General features: G+C 45.1%; 1 protein-coding gene across 1 annotated transcript in view; it reads left to right on the top strand.

The window, feature by feature from the left end:
• LOC148451042 (plasma membrane calcium-transporting ATPase 2) overlaps positions 1-6773 on the top strand; it is a gene marked incomplete at its 5' end in the record, with an annotated part of 455435 nt that extends 448662 nt beyond the window's left edge. Inside the window, one exon of the mRNA XM_088462347.1 lies at positions 2742-6773. Within this exon, the coding sequence (XP_088318473.1) occupies positions 2742-3053 (312 nt within the window). The remainder of the gene's footprint in view (positions 1-2741) is intronic.
• Between the last annotated feature and the right edge of the window lie 14519 nt (positions 6774-21292).

Raw genomic sequence — 21292 nt, forward strand, 5'->3', positions numbered from 1 at the left:
GGGACACGTTACAGAATTGCGTTACAGGATCACGTTACAGGGACACTTTACAGGGACATATTATAGGGACACATTACAGGATCGCGTTACAGGGACACGTTACAGGATCACGTTACAGGGACATGTTACAGGATCACGTTACAGGATCACGTTACAGGATTGCGTTACAGGATCACATTACAGGATCGCATTACAGGATCGCATTACAGGATCATGTTACAGGAACACTTTACAGGGACATATTATAGGGACGCGTTACAGGATCACATTACAGGGACATATTATAGGGACACATTACAGGATCGCGTTACAGGGACATGTTACAGAATCGCATTACAGGGACATATTACAGGATCGCATTACAGGGACGCTTTACAGGATCGCATTACAGGGACACGTTACAGGATCACGTTATAGGGACGCGTTACAGGACCACGTTACAGGATCGCATTACAGGAACACTTTACAGGGACATATTATAGGGACGCGTTACAGGATCACATTACAGGGACATATTACAGGGACACATTACAGGATCGCGCTACAGGGACATGTTACAGGATCGCATTACAGGGACACGTTACAGGATCACGTTACAGGGACATGTTACAGAATCGCGTTACAGGGACATGTTACAGGATCGCATTACAGGGGCACTTTACAGGATCGCATTACAGGGACGCGTTACAGGATCACATTACAGGGACGCGTTACAGGACCACGTTACAGGATCGCATTACAGGGACGCATTACAGGATCACGTTACAGGATCACATTACAGGGACATGTTACGGGATCGCGTTACAGGGACGCATTATAGGATCACGTTACAGGATCACATTACAGGGACATGTTACGGGATCGCGTTACAGGGACATGTTACGGGATCGCGTTACAGGGATGCATTACAGGATCACATTACAGGGACATATTACAGGATCGCGTTACAGGAACATATTACAGGATCACGTTACAGGGACATATTACAGGATCACGTTACAGGGACATATTACAGGATCATGTTACAGGGACACGTTAGACACATGCAGCGAGCGCCTGGTTGGACTCTATGGCACAAAGTGAATGTATCTTTCTCCCCAGCTCTACAGTCAGTATTACCACTCGGATGAAGATCTCACTGTGGTCATTTGTTGCAGCTGTAGGGGGCAGAAGACCCCTGTGTCACTCTCCGTGTCTGTCTCGTAGTATTTGTCTCCCCAGCAGTCTATTTTTCGTTCTGTGCTGCTGTCTCTGCTGCCAGTGGTAGAGGGGCTGTCTGTCAGTGTCTGTCACGCGCCAATTACCCCCAAACACTTCTGGATTCACAGTATATGATGCTGACCCTCCATGGGTCCTAGGTACACTTAGCTTATACCTGGGGGACAGTGGGGGATACTCTGGGGGGTCCGTATAGTGTGATGGGAACGCTGTATCTGTGACATAATGATCAGTATCAGCGGTTCCGCAGGGGTCGTCTAATTTCCCGCGCCAGGTAATTGCAGAGAATGGGGGCTTATTCACACCAGGCTTATAGCGCATTACAGATGATATATATATATCACTTATCACATTCCCTAGGGAGGGGGTAAAGTGAGGCGAGAACGTGTTCCCAGCGTGGTGACATCACAAGGTGCTTCCCCCTGATGATAATTATTAGCGGCCGTTAGTACATAGGTGTAATTATAGAGTAATTACAGGACACCAGACTTCTAGCACCTGCTGGGGGGAATATTGGGCTTATACTCAAGTGTTCACCTGTTTCTGCATGACACAAGCAGCAAACGACGCCTATAGACATACAAGATCCACGATACATTCAGTGTTGATATTATCCAGGCCTTAGAGCGTGGCTGTCCTTTGTGTCTGTGGTATGACGTGGCATGTGTCTGTTACTTGTCCGCTACTGGCTGCTGCGTCTTACATTTGCTTTTGTTACTGTGTGTCCACCTTAATTCCGCTTCCTGTGAGGTTGCTGCACAGAGATCATCGGGGTCCAGGTTATCTCAGACCTCAGCGGCCACAATAAGGTGTCTGGGGGGCTCAGACCTAGAACTAAACACAGATGGCGCGGCCTAATAAGTACACGTATGGGTTACTCCTTACACGTAAATATTACATGTCATTGTACCGGGGTGCAGCTTTTCTGGTCACTGGAGAAGAGCGCAGGCGTACAGCGAGTCCCCCATCGGCCGCTGTATGTAGCCATCGGTCTCAGGAACCTCTCCAGGGCCATTGTTACCAAGCTTTGCTATTCTCATGATCTCTTGAAGCAACCATACAATATATAATGGCCAATGTTCTGTCCGTCTGACTGTGCCAGTGTCGTTTTGTGCTCTTCCCGTCCCTAGTGTCCCCCATGTCTTATATCTTATTTCATTGTTGTTGTATCTGTAAATAGGTGAAGAAACCTGAACTTTCTCTGCTAATCAGGCCCCAAATGGGCTCCTGTATCCCCATCCCCGTGCCTCCTAATAATAATAATACATATTTTAGGTTTCTACCTGTCAGATATACCCTATAATATGGCTTATTAATGAAGGGACGTCTTACTAATCCATGGCCAATATTTTACTCTCTTTCGCCTAACCTAAATTCCTATTTTACTAAGAGGAACTGCAGCGGTGAGAGCACAAGACTGAGCTGCCACAGGCCGTGCGCCCCATTATGGCCTCCAGTGCTAATGTGTGTCACGTAATGGCCATCTGTCTCACGCTCTCCTCTCTCCTGACTCCCCGTTACAGATCCGCGTCGTGAAGGCATTCCGTAGCTCTCTCTATGAAGGTTTAGAAAAACCGGACTCTCGAACTTCCATACACAACTTCATGACCCACCCAGAGTTTAATATAGAAGATTCTCAGCCTCACATCCCTCTTATGGATGACACAGACCTGGAGGAAGACCCAGCCCTGAAACAAGACTCCAGCCAGCCCTCATCGCCAAACAAGAACAACAACGCAATTGACAGCGGGATAAACCTCACCACAGAGACGAGCAAATCCGCCACCTCTTCCAGCCCCGGGAGCCCGATACATAGTTTGGAGACCTCCCTTTAGCTGGCGATGGTGCTGCACATGCACATGAATAATTCATCATCATAATAACAAGTAATACCTGTGTCTGGCTGAAGACTTGGCGGCCAGCGGTAGCAGCTCCGTGTTTTGGCAGTGCCGGGAGTGTGGCAGAAAATGGCACGGTCCTGAGAAAGACGGCTCGGATAGAGACACCAACCAACCGCGTTCCTGCATGAATGTACACGTCCAGTCCCCGTCTCTGCTGGCTTTCCGTTTTATTTTACACATAAGCTTCTGGGGGTTTCCGGGTGAGGGAGAGACTGTCCCTGGTTAGCGTATTTATCTGGGAAGGTGATTGACGAGCCAGGCGGAGGCCGGAGACCCTCTCAGTCCATCACTTGCACAGTGGATTCTCACCCGTAGCAACAGCGGAACTGAGGCCTAAAGGAAAGATTTCTATAGGCGACAGGTGTGCGTGTGTGTATATATGTACAAATCTCTCATATACTCACAGGAGACACGTGTACCTATCTCCACGGGCAGGGTCTGCAGAAACCCCCACCCCTAAGTGTCTCTACCCTCTAGAATCTGTGTACAAACCCTTTATGCATGCATGTGAACAGGGAAACATGTTCTTCCCTACACAGAAAATAGGAGGATAAAAAGACAAAAATATATATATATATACTTACTGCAGCAGGGTGCACGAAAAGCTGTATATTTCTGTATTCCGCCTGTACCAAGCATCCACGGACATATCCCATCACCGAGGTACCACGTGGCTGGAACGTGGATGGGCCCAGCCACCGTCATCTCCAACATACCACTAATAAGCGATCTTGTAAAAACATTGATTGTTTCTACCATTGTTTTCCCCGTTAGGGGGTTGTTATAATAGCAATAATTCCCTTTGTGTTCTCATTACTCCGCCCTCTACTACAACATGTCCGACATCCGCCTCTGTACCGGGATCCGCCCAGCTCTGGGGACACCGGAAGAATATACAATATATTTTGGCAGGTTGCCTTATCTCAATTTCCATATTTGTTTTACTTCTTTATGTCCTATAATATGAATGTAACCTGTTTACAAGACACTGAGAACAAAGACCAGAATATATATTCCTTAGGGGTTTGCACAGATGGGAATTCTGGTAATAGATTCATTATACAGAGATTCATTATACAGAGATTCATTATACTGTAATTCAGTCGGTTCATTGATTTCTGCTGAGGAAATGGGATAAATGTTGGAACCGGCTTCTCGGCTGCAGAAATGTTTGATGAAGTTATTTGAAGCCATCTTGGTATTAATCTGCTAAATGCATATAGGTATGTTTATATGCAGTAATGGCCTGTTATACGCCCCCTGGCACAGCCTGTTCTACGCCCCCTGGCACAGCCTGTTATACGCTCCCTGGCACAGCACGTTATACGCCCCCTGGCACAGTACGTTATTTGCCCCCTGGCACAGCACGTTATACGCCCCCTGGCACAGTACGTTATTTGCCCCCTGGCACAGTACGTTATTTGCCCCCTGGCACTGCCTGTTATACGCCCTCTGGCACAGCCTGTTATACGCCCCCTGGCACAGCCTGTTATACGCCCCCTGGCACAGCCTGTTATATGCCCCCTGGCACTGTCTGTTATACGCCCCCTGGCACAGCCTGTTATACGCCCCCTGGCACTGTCTGTTATACGCCCCCTGGCACAGCATGTAATATCCCTCATTATTCTCTTCTATGTCAGATATAAAATACTCACTGAGCTACATGTGACACAAAGCTCCATCTCCTGCCAGCCAGAAGCAATGGTACGGGTGTATTCACAGCAGCGCTATGTTACCAATGATAGCTGACATTATGTATGTGTCTGTGTGTGTATATATATATATGATATTCCAAAATTTCCAGCACTCCCAATGACCAATGTATCTTGCCCTGTTGCTCCTCTCTTCAATACCAATAACCACAGTAATAAATGAAGGGACTCCAGAACCACAAACACAGTATGGTAAATTCAACATTTCAGAGGTTGAAACTCCTTTATCAAGACATAAAATAGACAAAAAGGGGTACATTTACTAAGAATCGAGTTTGGGGGAGTCAGCAATCGCTGGAGAGTTTGGGCATTTTTTTCCACTCTCAAATTTACTAATGTAAAACTCGGGGGAGAGAGATCTCCGTTACTACAGGAAAATACTGGAGAGTTATGGGGGGTATCCACTTAGCGATATACAAACGAGAGCACGATTGTGACATAGCTAGTGATGTGCCTACACTGTACGTTCACTCGTTCAGTCCCGGCACATCCCTCATCCCCGCACATGCAGAACCTGATGAGATCGTCAGATTGACCAGCATGTATGGGCGATGTCGGAAGCGACCCGCGGGCACACGCATCGTGGGTTGCTTCCGTCCGAAACATGCCCGATGCATGCACGATCTGCAAGTGATTGCACGATAACAACATCCTTATCGTGCAATCGCTTGTTTAAATCGCTTAGTGGATGCCCCCCAGTAGCAACTTCACCATCAGCAAAACTCGAGAACCTTTCACTGGTGAATATAGGATTCGGGAATTTACCACGAGAAGAGTTTATAAAACTCTCATGAGATGGGAAAACTCTCCTGTAACAACTCCAGAAATAAATACACCTGCCTGTGATCTGTGATCCATGTGTGTTTCTGCCTGTGATCTGTGATCCATGTGTGTTTCTGCCTGTGATCTGGGATCCATGTGTGTTTCTGCCTGTGATCTGTGATCCATGTGTGTTTCTGCCTGTGATCTGTGATCCATGTGTGTTTCTGCCTGTGATCTGTGATCCATGTGTGTTTCTGCCTGTGATCTGTGATCCATGTGTGTTTCTGCCTGTGATCTGGGATCCATGTGTGTTTCTGCCTGTGATCTGGGATCCATGTGTGTTTCTGCCTGTGATCTGGGATCCATGTGTGTTTCTGCCTGTGATCTGGGATCCATGTGTGTTTCTGCCTGTGATCTGTGATCCATGTGTGTTTCTGCCTGTGATCTGTGATCCATGTGTGTTTCTGCCTGTGATCTGTGATCCATGTGTGTTTCTGCCTGTGATCTGGGATCCATGTATGTTTCTGCCTGTGATCTGTGATCCATGTGTGTTTCTGCCTGTAATCTGGGATCCATGTGTGTTTCTGCCTGTGATCTGGGATCCATGTGTGTTTCTGCCTGTGATCTGGGATCCATGTGTGTTTCTGCCTGTGATCTGGGATCCATGTGTGTTTCTGCCTGTGATCTGGGATCCATGTGTGTTTTTGCCTGTGATCTGTGATCCATGTGTGTTTCTGCCTGTGATCTGTGATCCATGTGTGTTTCTGCCTGTAATCTGGAATCCATGTGTGTTTCTGCCTGTGATCTGTGATCCATGTGTGTTTCTGCCTGTGATCTGTGATCCATGTGTGTTTCTGCCTGTGATCTGGGATCCATGTGTGTTTCTGCCTGTGATCTGGGATCCATGTGTGTTTCTGCCTGTGATCTGGGATCCATGTGTGTTTCTGCCTGTGATCTGGAATCCATGTGTGTTTCTGCCTGTAATCTGTGATCCATGTATGTTTCTGCCTGTGATCTGTGATCCATGTATGTTTCTGCCTGTGATCTGTGATCCATGTATGTTTCTGCCTGTAATCGCTGTGATCCATGTGTGTTTCTGCCTGTAATCGCTGTGATCCATGTATGTTTCTGCCTGTAAATTGTGAAAAAAGTAAAAAAAAAAAAAATGACATAGGGTCCCCCCCTAAAACTTAACCAGCTCCGGACTTGCCAGCCAGTCCTGGTTTCTAAAATTATGGGGAACAAAATGAGTAGGGTTCCACCGTAATTTAGAAACCAACACTAGGGTGCAGGGCCAGTCCTGGTTTTAAATATAGGGGGAAAAAAATAGCATAGGGGTACCCCTATTTTTAAAACCAACACCGTACCCAAAACGGCCGGACTGTAATGCCACTGCCCGGAGACCCCATTACCGAGTCTCCAGGGCCAAAGCATTATCAGGCCAAGCCGCTCAGGCCAAGCCAGGGATCTCGGGAAGTGGGGACCCCACCCCCAAGAAAGGGTTATCCCCCCCGAAACCCCAGGCTTGGACTGAAGCCTGGGGCTCTTCCCCACACCTCTGGAGTGTTGGGTATGGGGATAATAAAGTGAAAAATTGAATGAAACTATTGTATTTTACGGTGGGACTACAGGTGCCTGCATGCCGGCCCTTTGGCACTTGTGGAACTACAAGTGCCAGCAGATGAGCTGCACCTGTACCCCCACTGTAAAATAAACAGTTAAATAATGACAAAACAAACACCGTGACAAGTAAAAGTGGGAACTGTCAGTAGGCGGAGCCAATTAGCGGGCGCTCTACATTTAGCAGCCGCTGATTGGCTGGCGGGAGATGCAAACACCGTGCAGTCCCGTCAGCTGGCATTCGTGAGGTATCAGTATGGTGGCAACACACATACTGATACGGGTCCGTGGCTCGGGTAAGTCGTTTTGTTTTTTTGCCAAGTCCCGGAGATGCTGCGGAGACCTGCGCCAGGATGAAGGTGAGCATAGATTATTTTTTGCAGGGCCAGTCATTATGGATTCTACATGGGGCAAGTGGACAGACCGGCTGGTATAGGTAAGTATGTGTATGCAATAAACTTTTACTTGTCACAGTGTTTGTGTTTCCCCCACTTCCCCTGAGATCCCCGGCTTGGGCTGATAATGCTTTTCTCACGGAGCCCCGGTAATAGGGTCTCCTGGCTGTGGCACTACAGCCCGGCCATTTTGGGTCTGGTGCTGGTTTTAAATATAGGGGGTACCCTATGCAATTTCCACCCCCCCTATATTTAAAACCAGGACTGGCCCTGCAGCCTGGTGTTGGTTTCTAAATTATGGTGGAACCCTGCTCATTGTGTTCCCCATAATTTTAGATACCAAGATTGGCCGGGAAGTCTGGGGCTGGTTAAGCTTTAGGTGGGGGGGGGGTACCTTATGTCATTTTTTAAAAAACTTTTAACTCATTTTTTTACAGGCTAGAACACAGGCAGCTTATACATATCTCACTGATGTATCTCACTGATATGTGCAGGCTGCTTGCTCGGGACAGTTTTGCAGAGGGAACACATTGCAATCTCGGGGGAGAAATCTGCAAAACCTGCTACTCGGGGGAGAAATCTGCAAAACCTGCTACTCGGGGGAGAAATCTGCAAAACCTGCTACTCGGGGGAGAAATCTGCAAAACCTGCTACTCGGGGGAGAAATCTCGTTCTGCTTCATCTCACTCAGCTAAACTCCCTTCTTGGTAAATTTGAGAGTCTCAGGAGCCTCAAATCACCCAAGTTTCGGTGACGCTAATAGAGTTGATAAAAAAAAGCAAACTCTCCCACACTTAGTACTATTTACCCCTAATAGTAAATAGTCAACGTAAAGGAGTTTTAACCTCAGAAACGTATTTCCCATACTGTATTTGTGGTTTAATTGGAGTCTATCAGTCCCAGAGGTCCTTCATTTATCACTGTGTGTGTGTGTATATATATATATATATATATATATATATATATATATATATATATGTGTGTGTGTGTGTGTGCGTGTCTGTGTATGTATATGTGTGTGTATATATGTGTGTGCGTGTCTGTGTATATATATATATGTGTGTGTCTGTGTATACTTAATGTGTGTGTGTGTATATAATATATATATGTGGACATAGCGTCCTCAGAAAAACAACTCTCTGTTACCAGCTATAATAGGCTTTTGTTGGTGAGTCTGTAGTTGTCGGGACGGCGTATACTGTCAATCTGAGCATCTGTAGGGTTTGTTCTAATGTTCAGCATCACCCGACGACCGCTCAGTGCTGCGACTTTCAACACACCGCAGCGGATTAGAGCTCCAGCCAGTGGGTGTGTCAGTAGGACGTACAATGGCTGCAGCATTAGAATGAATTCGCCATAGCGGCTGTCGCTGCACCTCAGTCCCAGGCCCAATGTCACTAAATTGCAATGATTGACCCAATAATTGTTTGTATAATTTACCTAATTGGCGCTGTTTAAATGCCACCATATTAGTCACCATATTTGTCTCTTGTGCGGCATTATTCAAATTTAAAAAACAAATGAAAAGTATTTTTAAAAACAGCGATATTCTCAATCATCCATATAATGTGACTAAATGATAAATGTATAAAAACCAATTAGAATACAGTAACATTTCAGAGAGAGCAGAGAATGTGATTTGTCATGTTACATACAGTAAGTGGATGGGGAGCAGAGGTCGCGTTACATACAGTAAGTGGATGGGGAGCAGAGGTCGCGTTACATACAGTAAGTGGATGGGGAGCAGAGGTCGCGTTACATACAGTAAGTGGATGGGGGGCAGAGGTCGCGTTACCTACAGTAAGTGGATGGGGGGCAGAGGTCGCGTTACATACAGTAAGTGGATGAGGAGCAGAGGTCGCGTTACATACAGTAAGTGGATGAGGAGCAGAGGTCGCGTTACTTACAGTAAGTGGATGGGGAGCAGAGGTCGCGTTACATACAGTAAGTGGATGGGGGGCAGAGGTCGCGTTACAGTAAGTGGATGGGGGGCAGAGGTCGCGTTACATACAGTAAGTGGATGAGGAGCAGAGGTCGCGTTACTTACAGTAAGTGGATGGGGGGCAGAGGTCGCGTTACATACAGTAAATGGATGGGGCAGAGGTCGCGTTACATACAGTAAGTGGATGGGGAGCAGAGGTCGCGTTACATACAGTAAGTGGATGGGGGGCAGAGGTCGCATTACATACAGTAAGTGGATGGGGGGCAGAGGTCGCGTTACATACAGTAAGTGGATGGGGAGCAGAGGTCGCGTTACATACAGTAAGTGGATGGGGGGCAGAGGTCGCATTACATACAGTAAGTGGATGGGGGGCAGAGGTTGCATTACATACAGTAAGTGGATGGGGAACAGAGGTCGCGTTACATACAGTAAGTGGATGGGGGGCAGAAGTCGCGTTACATACAGTAAGTGGATGGGGAGCAGAGGTCGCGTTACTTACAGTAAGTGGATGGGGGGCAGAGGTCGCGTTACATACAGTAAGTGGATGGGGGGCAGAGGTCGCGTTACATACAGTAAGTGGATGGGGGCAGAGGTCGCGTTACATACAGTAAGTGGATGGGGGGCAGAGGTCGCGTTACATACAGTAAGTGGATGGGGGGCAGAGGTCGCGTTACATACAGTAAGTGGATGGGGGGCAGAGGTCGCGTTACATACAGTAAGTGGATGGGGGCAGAGGTCGCGTTACATACAGTAAGTGGATGGGGAGCAGAGGTCGCGTTATAGTAACTGGATGGGGAGCAGAGGTCACGTTACAGGCGGTAGATTGGCCGCGGAGCTCGCGTTACAGGCGGTAGATTGGCCGTGGAGCTCTCGTTACAGGCGGTAGATTGGCTGCGGAGCTGGCGTTCGCAGTCAGTGGTCCCAGGCGCGGTGACACTTAGAGCCTTATTGAGAGGGGGACACTAATGTGAATTTATTAGTCCAGGGAGAATGGTAGTGATGTCACACTGACAGTGAATTAATGGGGAAAACAAATCATTCTCTGAAAAAGAAATATACTATGATTCCTCTCTTAGTTCATCCAGCAGTAGGTAATTTATTATAAATATATATATATAGCGGAGATGCCACCAGACCGTCTTATTTAAGTTTAACACCTTAAAAAGAAAAAGGTAAGAAAGATGGTCCGATGCCCAATCATAGGTCCAACATCTTTGTGTTATGTGCTCTGGGAAATCGGTGATATATAACCGTTATTAGTCACCTTACAATGTGCTGTACAGATGTTGTGGTGAAATATTAATATTAGTAAGTAAAGGAAAGATGTGACAGAAATATATGGAATAAGTGGTTATAACATTTCCTGTTGCTGCCGGTCACTACGGTTAGTAATATATAATCAGCCGGCAAAGTTGTCAATGCCCTGAAAAAGCAGCGGCAGGCGAAACGCGCATCTGCCGGTCACCGCTCACTGTATGCGGACATTGAGAGGGGAATAATTACTATGGTTGATGCATGTCTTAATAATACACATATCTGATTATATATATATATAACCACATGAGTATGGATATGCTGATTGGGACTCGTATACTTCCCATGTACAGATCAATCTGCAGAGAATCTCCAGTTCACGATCAGGAATACTGATACCACATTGGCTTGTGGAAACCAGCATCGCACCCAAACATACATATATATCTCTCTCTCTCTCTCTGTATATATATATATATATCTCTATATATATATATATATATATATATATATATCTCTCTATATATATCTCTCTCTATATATATATATATCTCTCTCTATATATATATATATATATATATATATCTCTCTCGTTCTCTCTCTCTCTCTATATATATATATCTCTCTCTCTATATATATATATCTCTCTCTCTCTCTCTCTCTCTCTATATATATATATATATATATATATATATATATATATCTCTCTCTCTCTCTCTCTCTCTCGTTCTCTCTCGTTCTCTCTCTCTCTCGTTCTCTCTCTCTCTCTCGTTCTCTCTCTCTCTCGTTCTCTCGTTCTCTCTCTCTCTCTCTCGTTCTCTCTCTCTCTCTCTCGTTTTCCAAACACGACAGGCACTCCCCAATATCTTATAGGTTCTTGCCTAGTTGCCTTCCCCGGGAAAAGAATATCCCAATCAAATACTGCAGTGAACAGGCGACACTCTCAGGACTTGGAAACCATCACAGGACAATAGACCTTTAAGCCGGCGTCCTGTTTGTTTGGGAACATGGGGCTTGGTTGCCTTGGTTACCAGCTGGGACGCGGGTGTGGACACGTGGGCTGCGTGTCGCAGCTGCATGACGTCACTCCCCCTGCGCCAGCACCCGGACTCAGCACATGGTTAGGACTAGACTATACAGTGCAGATGGACCTGTGACGTCACACCCACGTGACCCGGACTGAAAAGGGGAGGGGTGGGGATAGTATCGGGGGACCAAAAGTGTCCCCTCGTGGGCTTGCGCTCGCCACGCTTCGGGCACAGTGGCTCGCACTCGCCACAATTATTTATTCCCCCTCTATGCCCTAGTGGATGGTAACGCAGGAGCGGTCCAGCCTCCTGCAGCGGTCACGTGGTGGATACGACACAGAGGTCCTTTCTCCAACTAGGAAATAGCAACAACCCTCAGGGCACATGGGTGACGTTTGCTTGTCTGTATATAGCGTCTGTTTGGTGTTTTGCATTGTGGAGCCTTGAGGAAAATCCCCTGTGTGCGATTGAAATGTTGGCAATATATGACTTAAAGGTCTATTTTCCTGTGATGGTTTCCAAGTGCCGCCTGTTCACTGCAGTATATATATATATATTACTATTGCCATCAATCCTTGAGGAGTGCTTAATAGTTACAGTCTATAAACATCATTGCATCTTGGATACAACGTATTTGCTACTAATATACGATACCTGCAATTGTGACAATGTTAGTATTTGTTTATGACAGCAAATCATCCACTACAGAGACTCTGCGTTATATACTGACCACGTGTGTAAGGAGAGTTTACCTCACAGATACCAGAGACGGCCATTAATCATTATTGGGACTGTAACATTGACCACTTTACCAGCTGATTATGGGGCCCATTTATCAAAGTGCATTTGAGGTAAATTCCCCGAAAACACCTGTTTTCGGGGGTTTACCTCAAATACTTAGTATCCCCCAAATGTATGAAGGAGGGACTTATCTCCGATATCTGCTGCGATCCCCCCATTGCCGCCGGCAGCCGCCTCCCCCATAGTTTTCTAGGGGGGATGCGATGCTGCCAAATGTATCAATATCGGGAATGCGAAGCATTCCCGATATTGACCCCAGCAGCTGACGCTATCTGAAGATAGCGTTAGCCGCTGTAGCCTATGGGGACTTACCGCATATCAGCCGGCGGAGGGATCTGCCAGATCCCTCCGCCTGCAATGGGCGCCGCTCATGTGCAGTCCGCGGGACTGTGCATGCGCAGAAGCCCCGACTGCCCTCCGGAGACATCGCAGGTACGGGCTCTTTTCGGAGCCCGTCTCCCTGCATGTCCCGGATAATACATCCAGCAGATAGGATCGTATTTTGCAATGCGATCAGGGGCGGTACTGCATGCCCTGATCGCATTGCAAAATGCGATCATTAATAAATGGGCCCCTATATATTACTAACCGTAGTGACCGGCAGCAACAGGAAATGTGACAGAAATATAGAGAATAAGTGGTTATAACATCTTTTCTTTACTTACTAATATTTCACCACAACATCTGTACAGCACATTGTAAGGTGACTAATAACGGTTATATATCACCGATTTCCTAGAGCACATAACACTTATATGTTGGACCTATGATTGTGCACGGACCATATTTCTTACCTTTTTCTTTTTGAAGTGATACTAATGTGAATTTATTCTAATGCCACAGCTAATGTGCTGTCTACTGCGATCCCCCCCATGCAATTCAGATCTGGCGGTAACCGTCGGAAACGAATGTGCAGATATGAAACATTGGGTGCTTGTGCCCATCTCTGTACCGGGCACTGAAGCCTGTGATCCCGATTTTATACCTGGAGACTGTATAATGGTTGGCAGATACTGCAAGATACATCTAACCTGAGAAGACCCCAGTGCTGGGGGTCTGGGTGGTGGTCATTGGTGGACACTAGGAAAGGAATATGCATAAGGATACACACAATAGATCAGGGGTATTCAACATGCGGCCTGTCAGCTGCTGTGGAACTACACATCCTAGCATGCCCTGCCACAGTCTTGCTATTAGGGCATACTAAAACTGCCAGGGCATGCTGGTATATCTAGTTCCACAACAGCTGGAGGGCCAATGTTGTACACCCCTGCAATAGATCATTATACATAACAATATATCGCCTTGAATTGGATGAAGAAGTTGGATATAGTACAACGTACAGCTTTATTTCCCCTTACATGAAAGGAAATATATTGATGATTTGATGACAAGTACAGAGCTGTGTGGGGGCCTTGTGACTGTGCATATACTCAGCGCTTGTTACATACATTATACAGAGGGAGACACGACGTCAGAGTGTCACAGATCCTGAGCCGTTACCTGCTATACTATACATGGAAAGGAATCATATGCTATAGAAACCCCACAATGTGTACCCACAGATTATAACACAGGTTGAGCTAGTTTATACACAGTGTCATTATTGTAGCTGGTTTCTTGGTTCTCCTATATAGGGGCTGGCAGCGCCTCGTACACAGTAATAATAGGATCTGAATTACAAGGTGAGCAGGGAAGTATCTCTAGATCTCATATTATCGATGACAAGTTCTGTGCACAGAAATGTGGGATATTATTTTCACATAAAGAAACGTCTCATTTTATTCTACTGCCATTCAGCGCATGTATCAGAGCAATAAGCACGGCTGGGTCAGAAGCGTCAGCTCTTGAGCCTCTATTTTCAGCAAGTCTCCCATCGATACCAAAGGCTCATGTCTGATGTGTCAGGGATTTCACAGTTTTCAACAAACACAAGACAAACGTGACTGCATTCAAAGTGGTGGCCCCTTTCCACGCTAGATCACACCCATTTTATACTGACTGGCATTTGTTGCTATGGAAGAAATCCTAAAACTATCCCATGTTACTGTCAGACACAGCAGGAGTGACAGAAATTCCCCAATGGGCTATCAAAGTACAGGCTGCTAAATTCAGCTATAATAAGTGTTGCTCGTTCCATCTCTTTCCACAAGATGGCGCACTGGCTCTTTCACTTTGCAGCATGAATGAGTCGCTTTGTGTCCTTATTACATGACCGTTATATAATAAGATATATTTCCATTGCATTATCTCAGTGTAAAGTCCTGGACCCTGATCTGAGAGGGATTCAGGAAACAGAAATGTATTTTTTAATATCTCATTATAAACACAAATGTGCTTTCTACATTCTAAACTTAGCAGCATGGGAGATATAATATAGGAAAGAATACAAATAGATATAATGACACAGTTTGGTTCTGTAAATGATTTCCTCTATTTATGCTAAACAGTCTGCTCTACTATTTGGTCTTTATTTAGCAGCGAGGGAGAAAGTCCTTTGGTTCACCCATTTTTACATACTATAATACTAACTGTAAATAAAAGGTTATGTTTGTTCATTCAATACTATGCAAAAGGTTCTGCTCTGTATTACTGTCTGGCTCCTGCAGTCTCATATATATAATGTTTATGGTATCGATGATTTTAGAACCTGGAAACGTCCGCTCAGCTGACTCTTGCTGCTGTGATTGTTATTGGATGATAACTGCAACGAGCACAAGTGGAAACATTTAAAGAAACAAAAAGAAAAAGAAAAAAATAAATGTAGAAAGCAGCATGAACCCTGCAGTCTGGAGTCACCGTTATTATTTGTATTTTTCTGTAAGAATTTATATTTATGTGCAGAATTTATTATTACTACAGTATTTTATTTATTAGGTGGCAGAAAGTGTATGCAACCTCGTATTGGGGTAAACACAGCACATAGAGCTTAATTCAGGACCCGCAGGATAAGCTACTAAACTCCTGCTGTCCCAAATCCTAAATCAAAACCCCAAGATTTTTTTAATTCTTCACTGTAGCCAGGGGGCCATCAAGGAGATTCTGGGCAAGGACAATGATTGCTGCAGTCACTATGACTGCTGTCCAAGCTCTGCAGCCTCTGCTGTGGACTCTCAGCAACTCCTTGTTGGCCCCCCCAGCTCTAGGGAATACATCTTGCCAGACCCACATGATCAGTGGCTTCTTATCTCAGTATCTGCTGCTATCGCTGACAGTAAGAATACTTCATTAGTAATCTGTAGTTAAACACACAAAAAGGACAATACAACAAAACAATTTAAATTCAGTTTTTTTACCAAAGGATTATCATTAAAGTAAGTCTGTAACGGAATATATAAGTACATAACTGTTAATAAATAATAATAGTTAATATGTGGTAAAAAAACATTACACTAAATATAGGCTGAAAAGTAGTTGAACAATATATATCTAAAATAGAACATCAATATAATGGCTCCCTTGATAAGTGTGATAAGTATATTTTATGTAGCTCGTTAATACAGCGATTTGTGGTGGACGATAAGCAGCCTATTTACATAAATACTATCAGGATCCCAAACACAATTCCTCTTAACAACATCTCAATCCGGCAAGAAATATCTGCGCAGTGATGCATTCGCACAAGGTCACATCGCATTTATCCTGTGTATTGTGCGTAGTGATGCATTCGCACAAGGTCACATCGCATTTATCCTGTGTATTGTGCTGAGTGATGCATTCACACAAGGTCACATCGCATTTATCCTGTGTATTATGCTTAGTGATGCATTCGCACAAGGTCACATCGCATTTATCCTGTGTATTGTGCTGAGTGATGCATTCACACAAGGTCACATCGCATTTATCCTGTGTATTGTGCTGAGTGATACATTCACACAAGGTCACATCGCATTTATCCTGTGTATTATGCTTAGTGATGCATTCGCACAAGGTCACATCACATTTATCCTGTGTATTGTGCTGAGTGATGCATTCACACAAGGTCACATCGCATTTATCCTGTGTATTGTGCTGAGTGATGCATTCACACAAGGTCACATCGCATTTATCCTGTGTATTGTGCTGAGTGATGCATTCACACAAGGTCACATCGCATTTATCCTGTGTATTGTGCTGAGTGATGCATTCACACAAGGTCACATCGCATTTATCCTGTGTATTATGCTTAGTGATGCATTCGCACAAGGTCACATCGCATTTATCCTGTGTATTGTGCGTAGTGATGCAGTCACACAAGGTCACATCGCATTTATCCTGTGTATTGCGCGTAGTGATGCATTCGCACAAGGTCACATCGCATTTATCCTGTGTATTGTGCTGAGTGATGCATTCACACAAGGTCACATCGCTTTTATCCTGTGTATTGTGCTGAGTGATGCAGTCACATCACATTTATCCCGTGTATTGTGCTGAGTGATGCAGTCACACAAGGTCACATCGCATTTATCCTGTCTATTGTGCTGAGTGATGCAGTCACACAAGGTCACATCGCATTTATCCCGTGTATTGTGCTTAGTGATGCAGTCACATCGCATTTATCCTGTGTATTGTGCATAGTGATGCAGTCACACAAGGTCACATCGCATTTATCCTGTGTATTGTGCTGAGTGATGCAGTCACATCGCATTTATCCTGTGTATTGTGCGTAGTGATGCAGTCACACAAGGTCACATCGCATTTATCCTGTGTATTGTGCGTAGTGATGCAGTCACACAAGGTCACATCGCATTTATCCTGTGTATTGTGCGCAGTGATGCAGTCACACAAGGTCACATCGCATTTATCCCGTGTATTGTGCTTAGTGATGCAGTCACATCGCATTTATCCTGTGTATTGTGCGTAGTGATGCAGTCACACAAGGTCACATAGCATTTATCCTGTGTATTGTGCTGAGTGATACAGTCACATCGCATTTATCCTGTGTATTGTGCTGAGTGATGCAGTCACATCGCATTTATCCTGTGTATTGTGAGTAGTGATGCAGTCACACAAGGTCACATCGCATTTATCCTGTGTATTGTGCTGAGTGATGCAGTCACACAAGGTCACATCGCATTTATCCTGTGTATTGTGCATAGTGATGCAGTCACATTGCATTTATCCGGTGTATTTTGTGCAGTGATGCAGTGACATCGCATTTATCCTGTGTATTGTGCGCAGTGATGCAGTCACACAAGGTCACATCACATTTATCCTGTGTATTGTGCGCAGTGATGCAGTCACACAAGTTCACATCGCATTTATCCCGTGTATTGTGCTTAGTGATGCAGTCACATCGCATTTATCCTGTGTATTGTGCGTAGTGATGCAGTCACACAAGGTCACATCGCATTTATCCTGTGTATTGTGCTGAGTGATGCAGTCACATCACATTTATCCTGTGTATTGAGCTGAGTGATGCAGTCGCACAAGGTCACATCGCATTTATCCTGTGTATTGTGCGCAGTGATGCAGTCACACAAGGTCACATTGCATTTATCCTATGTATTGAGCTGAGTGATGCAGTCACACAAGGTCACATCGCATTTATCCTGTGTATTGTGCTGAGTGATGCAGTCACATCGCATTTATCCTGTGTATTGTGCGTAGTGATGCAGTCACACAAGGTCACATCGCATTTATCCTATGTATTGAGCTGAGTGATGCAGTCACACAAGGTCACATCGCATTTATCCTGTGTATTGTGCTTAGTGAAGCAGTCACACAAGGTCACATCGCATTTATCCAGTGTATTGTGCTTAGTGATGCAGTCACACAAGGTCACATCGCATTTATCCTGTGTATTGTGCGTAGTGATGCAGTCACATCGCATTTATCCTGTGTATTGTGCTGAGTGATGCAGTAACATCGCATTTATCCTGTGTATTGTGCGTAGTGATGCAGTCACACAAAGTCACATCGCATTTATCCTGTGTATTGTGCTTAGTGATGCAGTCACACAAGGTCACATCGCATTTATCCTGTGTATTGTGCTGAGTGATGCAGTCACACAAGGTCACATCGCATTTATCCTGTGTATTGTGCTGAGTGATGCAGTCACATCGCATTTATCCTGTGTATTGTGCGTAGTGATGCAGTCACACAAGGTCACATCGCATTTATCCTGTGTATTGTGCTTAGTGATGCAGTCACACAAGGTCACATCGCATTTATCCTGTGTATTGTGCGTAGTGATGCAGTCACACAAGGTCACATCGCATTTATCCTGTGTATTTATTTATTATTTATTTTATTTATTACCAGTTATTTATATAGCGCACACATATTCCGCAGCGCTTTACAGAGAATAGTTGGCCATTCACATCAGTCCCTGCCCCAGTGGAGCTTACAATCTAATAATCCCTACCTCATGCTCACAAACATACACACTATGGTCAATTGTGTGGGGAGCCAATTAACCTACCAGTATATTTTTGGAGTGTGGGAGGAAACCCATGCAAACACAGGGAGAATATACAAACTCCACACAGTTAGGGCCGTAGTGGGAATTTAACCCATGACCTCAGTGCTGTGAGGCAGTAATGCTAACCATTACACCGTCTGTGCTGCCCATTGAGCTGAGTGATGCAGTCACACAAGGTCACATCGCATTCATCCTGTGTATTGTGCTGAGTGATGCAGTCACACAAGGTCACATCGCATTTATCCTGTGTATTGTGCTGAGTGATGCAGTCACATCGCATTTATCCTGTGTATTGTGCGTAGTGATGCAGTCACACAAGGTCACATCGCATTTATCCTGTGTATTGTGCGTAGTGATGCAGTCACACAAGGTCACATCGCAATTATCCTGTGTATTGTGCTTAGTGATGCTGTCACACAAGGTCACATCGCATTTATCCTGTGTAATGTGCTGAGTGATGCAGTCACACAAGGTCACATCGCATTTATCCTGTGTATTGTGCTGAGTGATGCAGTCACATCGCATTTATCCTGTGTATTGTGCGTAGTGATGCAGTCACACAAGGTCACATCGCATTTACCCTGTGTATTGTGCTTAGTGATGCAGTCACACAAGGTCACATCGCATTTATCTTGTGTATTGTGCTGAGTGATGCAGTCACACAAGGTCACATCGCATTTATCCTGTGTATTGTGCTGAGTGATGCAGTCACATCGCATTTATCCTGTGTATTGTGCGTAGTGATGCAGTCACACAAGGTCACATCGCATTTATCCTGTGTATTGTGCGTAGTGATGCAGTCACATCGCATTTATCCTATGTATTGTGCGTAGTGATGCAGTCACACAAGGTCACATCGCATTTATCCTGTGTATTGTGCGTAGTGATGCATTCGCACAGGGTCACATCGCATTTATCCTGTGTATTGTGCTGAGTGATGCAGTCACACAAGGTCACATCGCATTTATCCTGTGTATTGTGCTGCGTGATGCAGTCACATCGCATTTATCCTGTGTATTGTGCATAGTGATGCAGTCACATCGCATTTATCCTGTGTATTGTGCATAGTGATGCAGTCACACAAGGTCACATCGCATTTATCTTGTGTATTGTGCGTAGTGATGCAGTCACACAAGATCACTTCGCATTTATCCTGTGTATTGTGCGTAGTGATGCAGTCACACAAGGTCACATCGCATTTATCCTGTGTATTGTGCGTAGTGATGCAGTCACATCGCATTTATCCTGTGTATTGTGCTTAGTGATGCAGTCACACAAGGACACATCGCATTTATCCTGTGTATTGTGCTGAGTGATGCAGTCACATCGCATTTATCCTGTGTATTGTGCGTAGTGATGCAGTCACACAAGGTCACTTCGCATTTATCCTGTGTATTGTGCGTAGTGATGCAGTCACACAAGGTCACATCGCATTTATCCTGTGTATTGTGCTGAGTGATGCAGTCACATCGCATTTATCCTGTGTATTTTGTGTAGTGATGCAGTCACACAAGGTCACATCGCATTTATCCTGTGTATTGTGCGTAGTGATGCATTCGCACAAGGTAACATCGCATTTATCCTATGTATTGTGCGTAGTGATGCAGTCACATCGCATTTATCCTGTGTATTGTGCATGGTGCTGCAGTCACATCGCATTTATCCTGTGTATTGTGCATGGTGCTGCAGTCACATCGCATTTATCCTATGTATTGTGCGTAGTGATGCAGTCACATCGCATTTATCCTGTGTATTGTGCATGGTGCTGCAGTCACATCGCATTTATCCTGTGTATTGTGCGTAGTGATGCAGTCACACAAGGTCACATCGCATTTATCCTGTGTATTGTGCGTAGTGATGCAGTCACACAAGGTCACATCGCATTTATCCTGTGTATTGTGCGTAGTGATGCAGTCACACAAGGTCACATCGCATTTATCCTGTGTATTGTGCGTAGTGATGCAGTCACATCGCATTTATCCTGTGTATTGTGCGTAGTGATGCAGTCACACAAGGTCACATCGTATTTATCCTGTGTATTGTGCGTAGTGATGCAGTCACATCGCATTTATCCTGTGTATTGTGCGTAGTGATGCTGTCACATAGCATTTATCCTGTGTATTGTGCGTAGTGATGCAGTCACATCGCATTTATCCTATGTATTGTGCGTAGTGATGCAGTCACACAAGGTCACATCGCATTTATCCTGTGTATTGTGCGTAGTGATGCATTCGCACAGGGTCACATCGCACTTAT

The sequence above is a fragment of the Taudactylus pleione genome, unplaced genomic scaffold (genome assembly GCF_031769625.1).
Source record: "Taudactylus pleione unplaced genomic scaffold, aTauple2 ptg001196l, whole genome shotgun sequence".
NCBI classification, from domain to species: domain Eukaryota; kingdom Metazoa; phylum Chordata; class Amphibia; order Anura; family Myobatrachidae; genus Taudactylus; species Taudactylus pleione.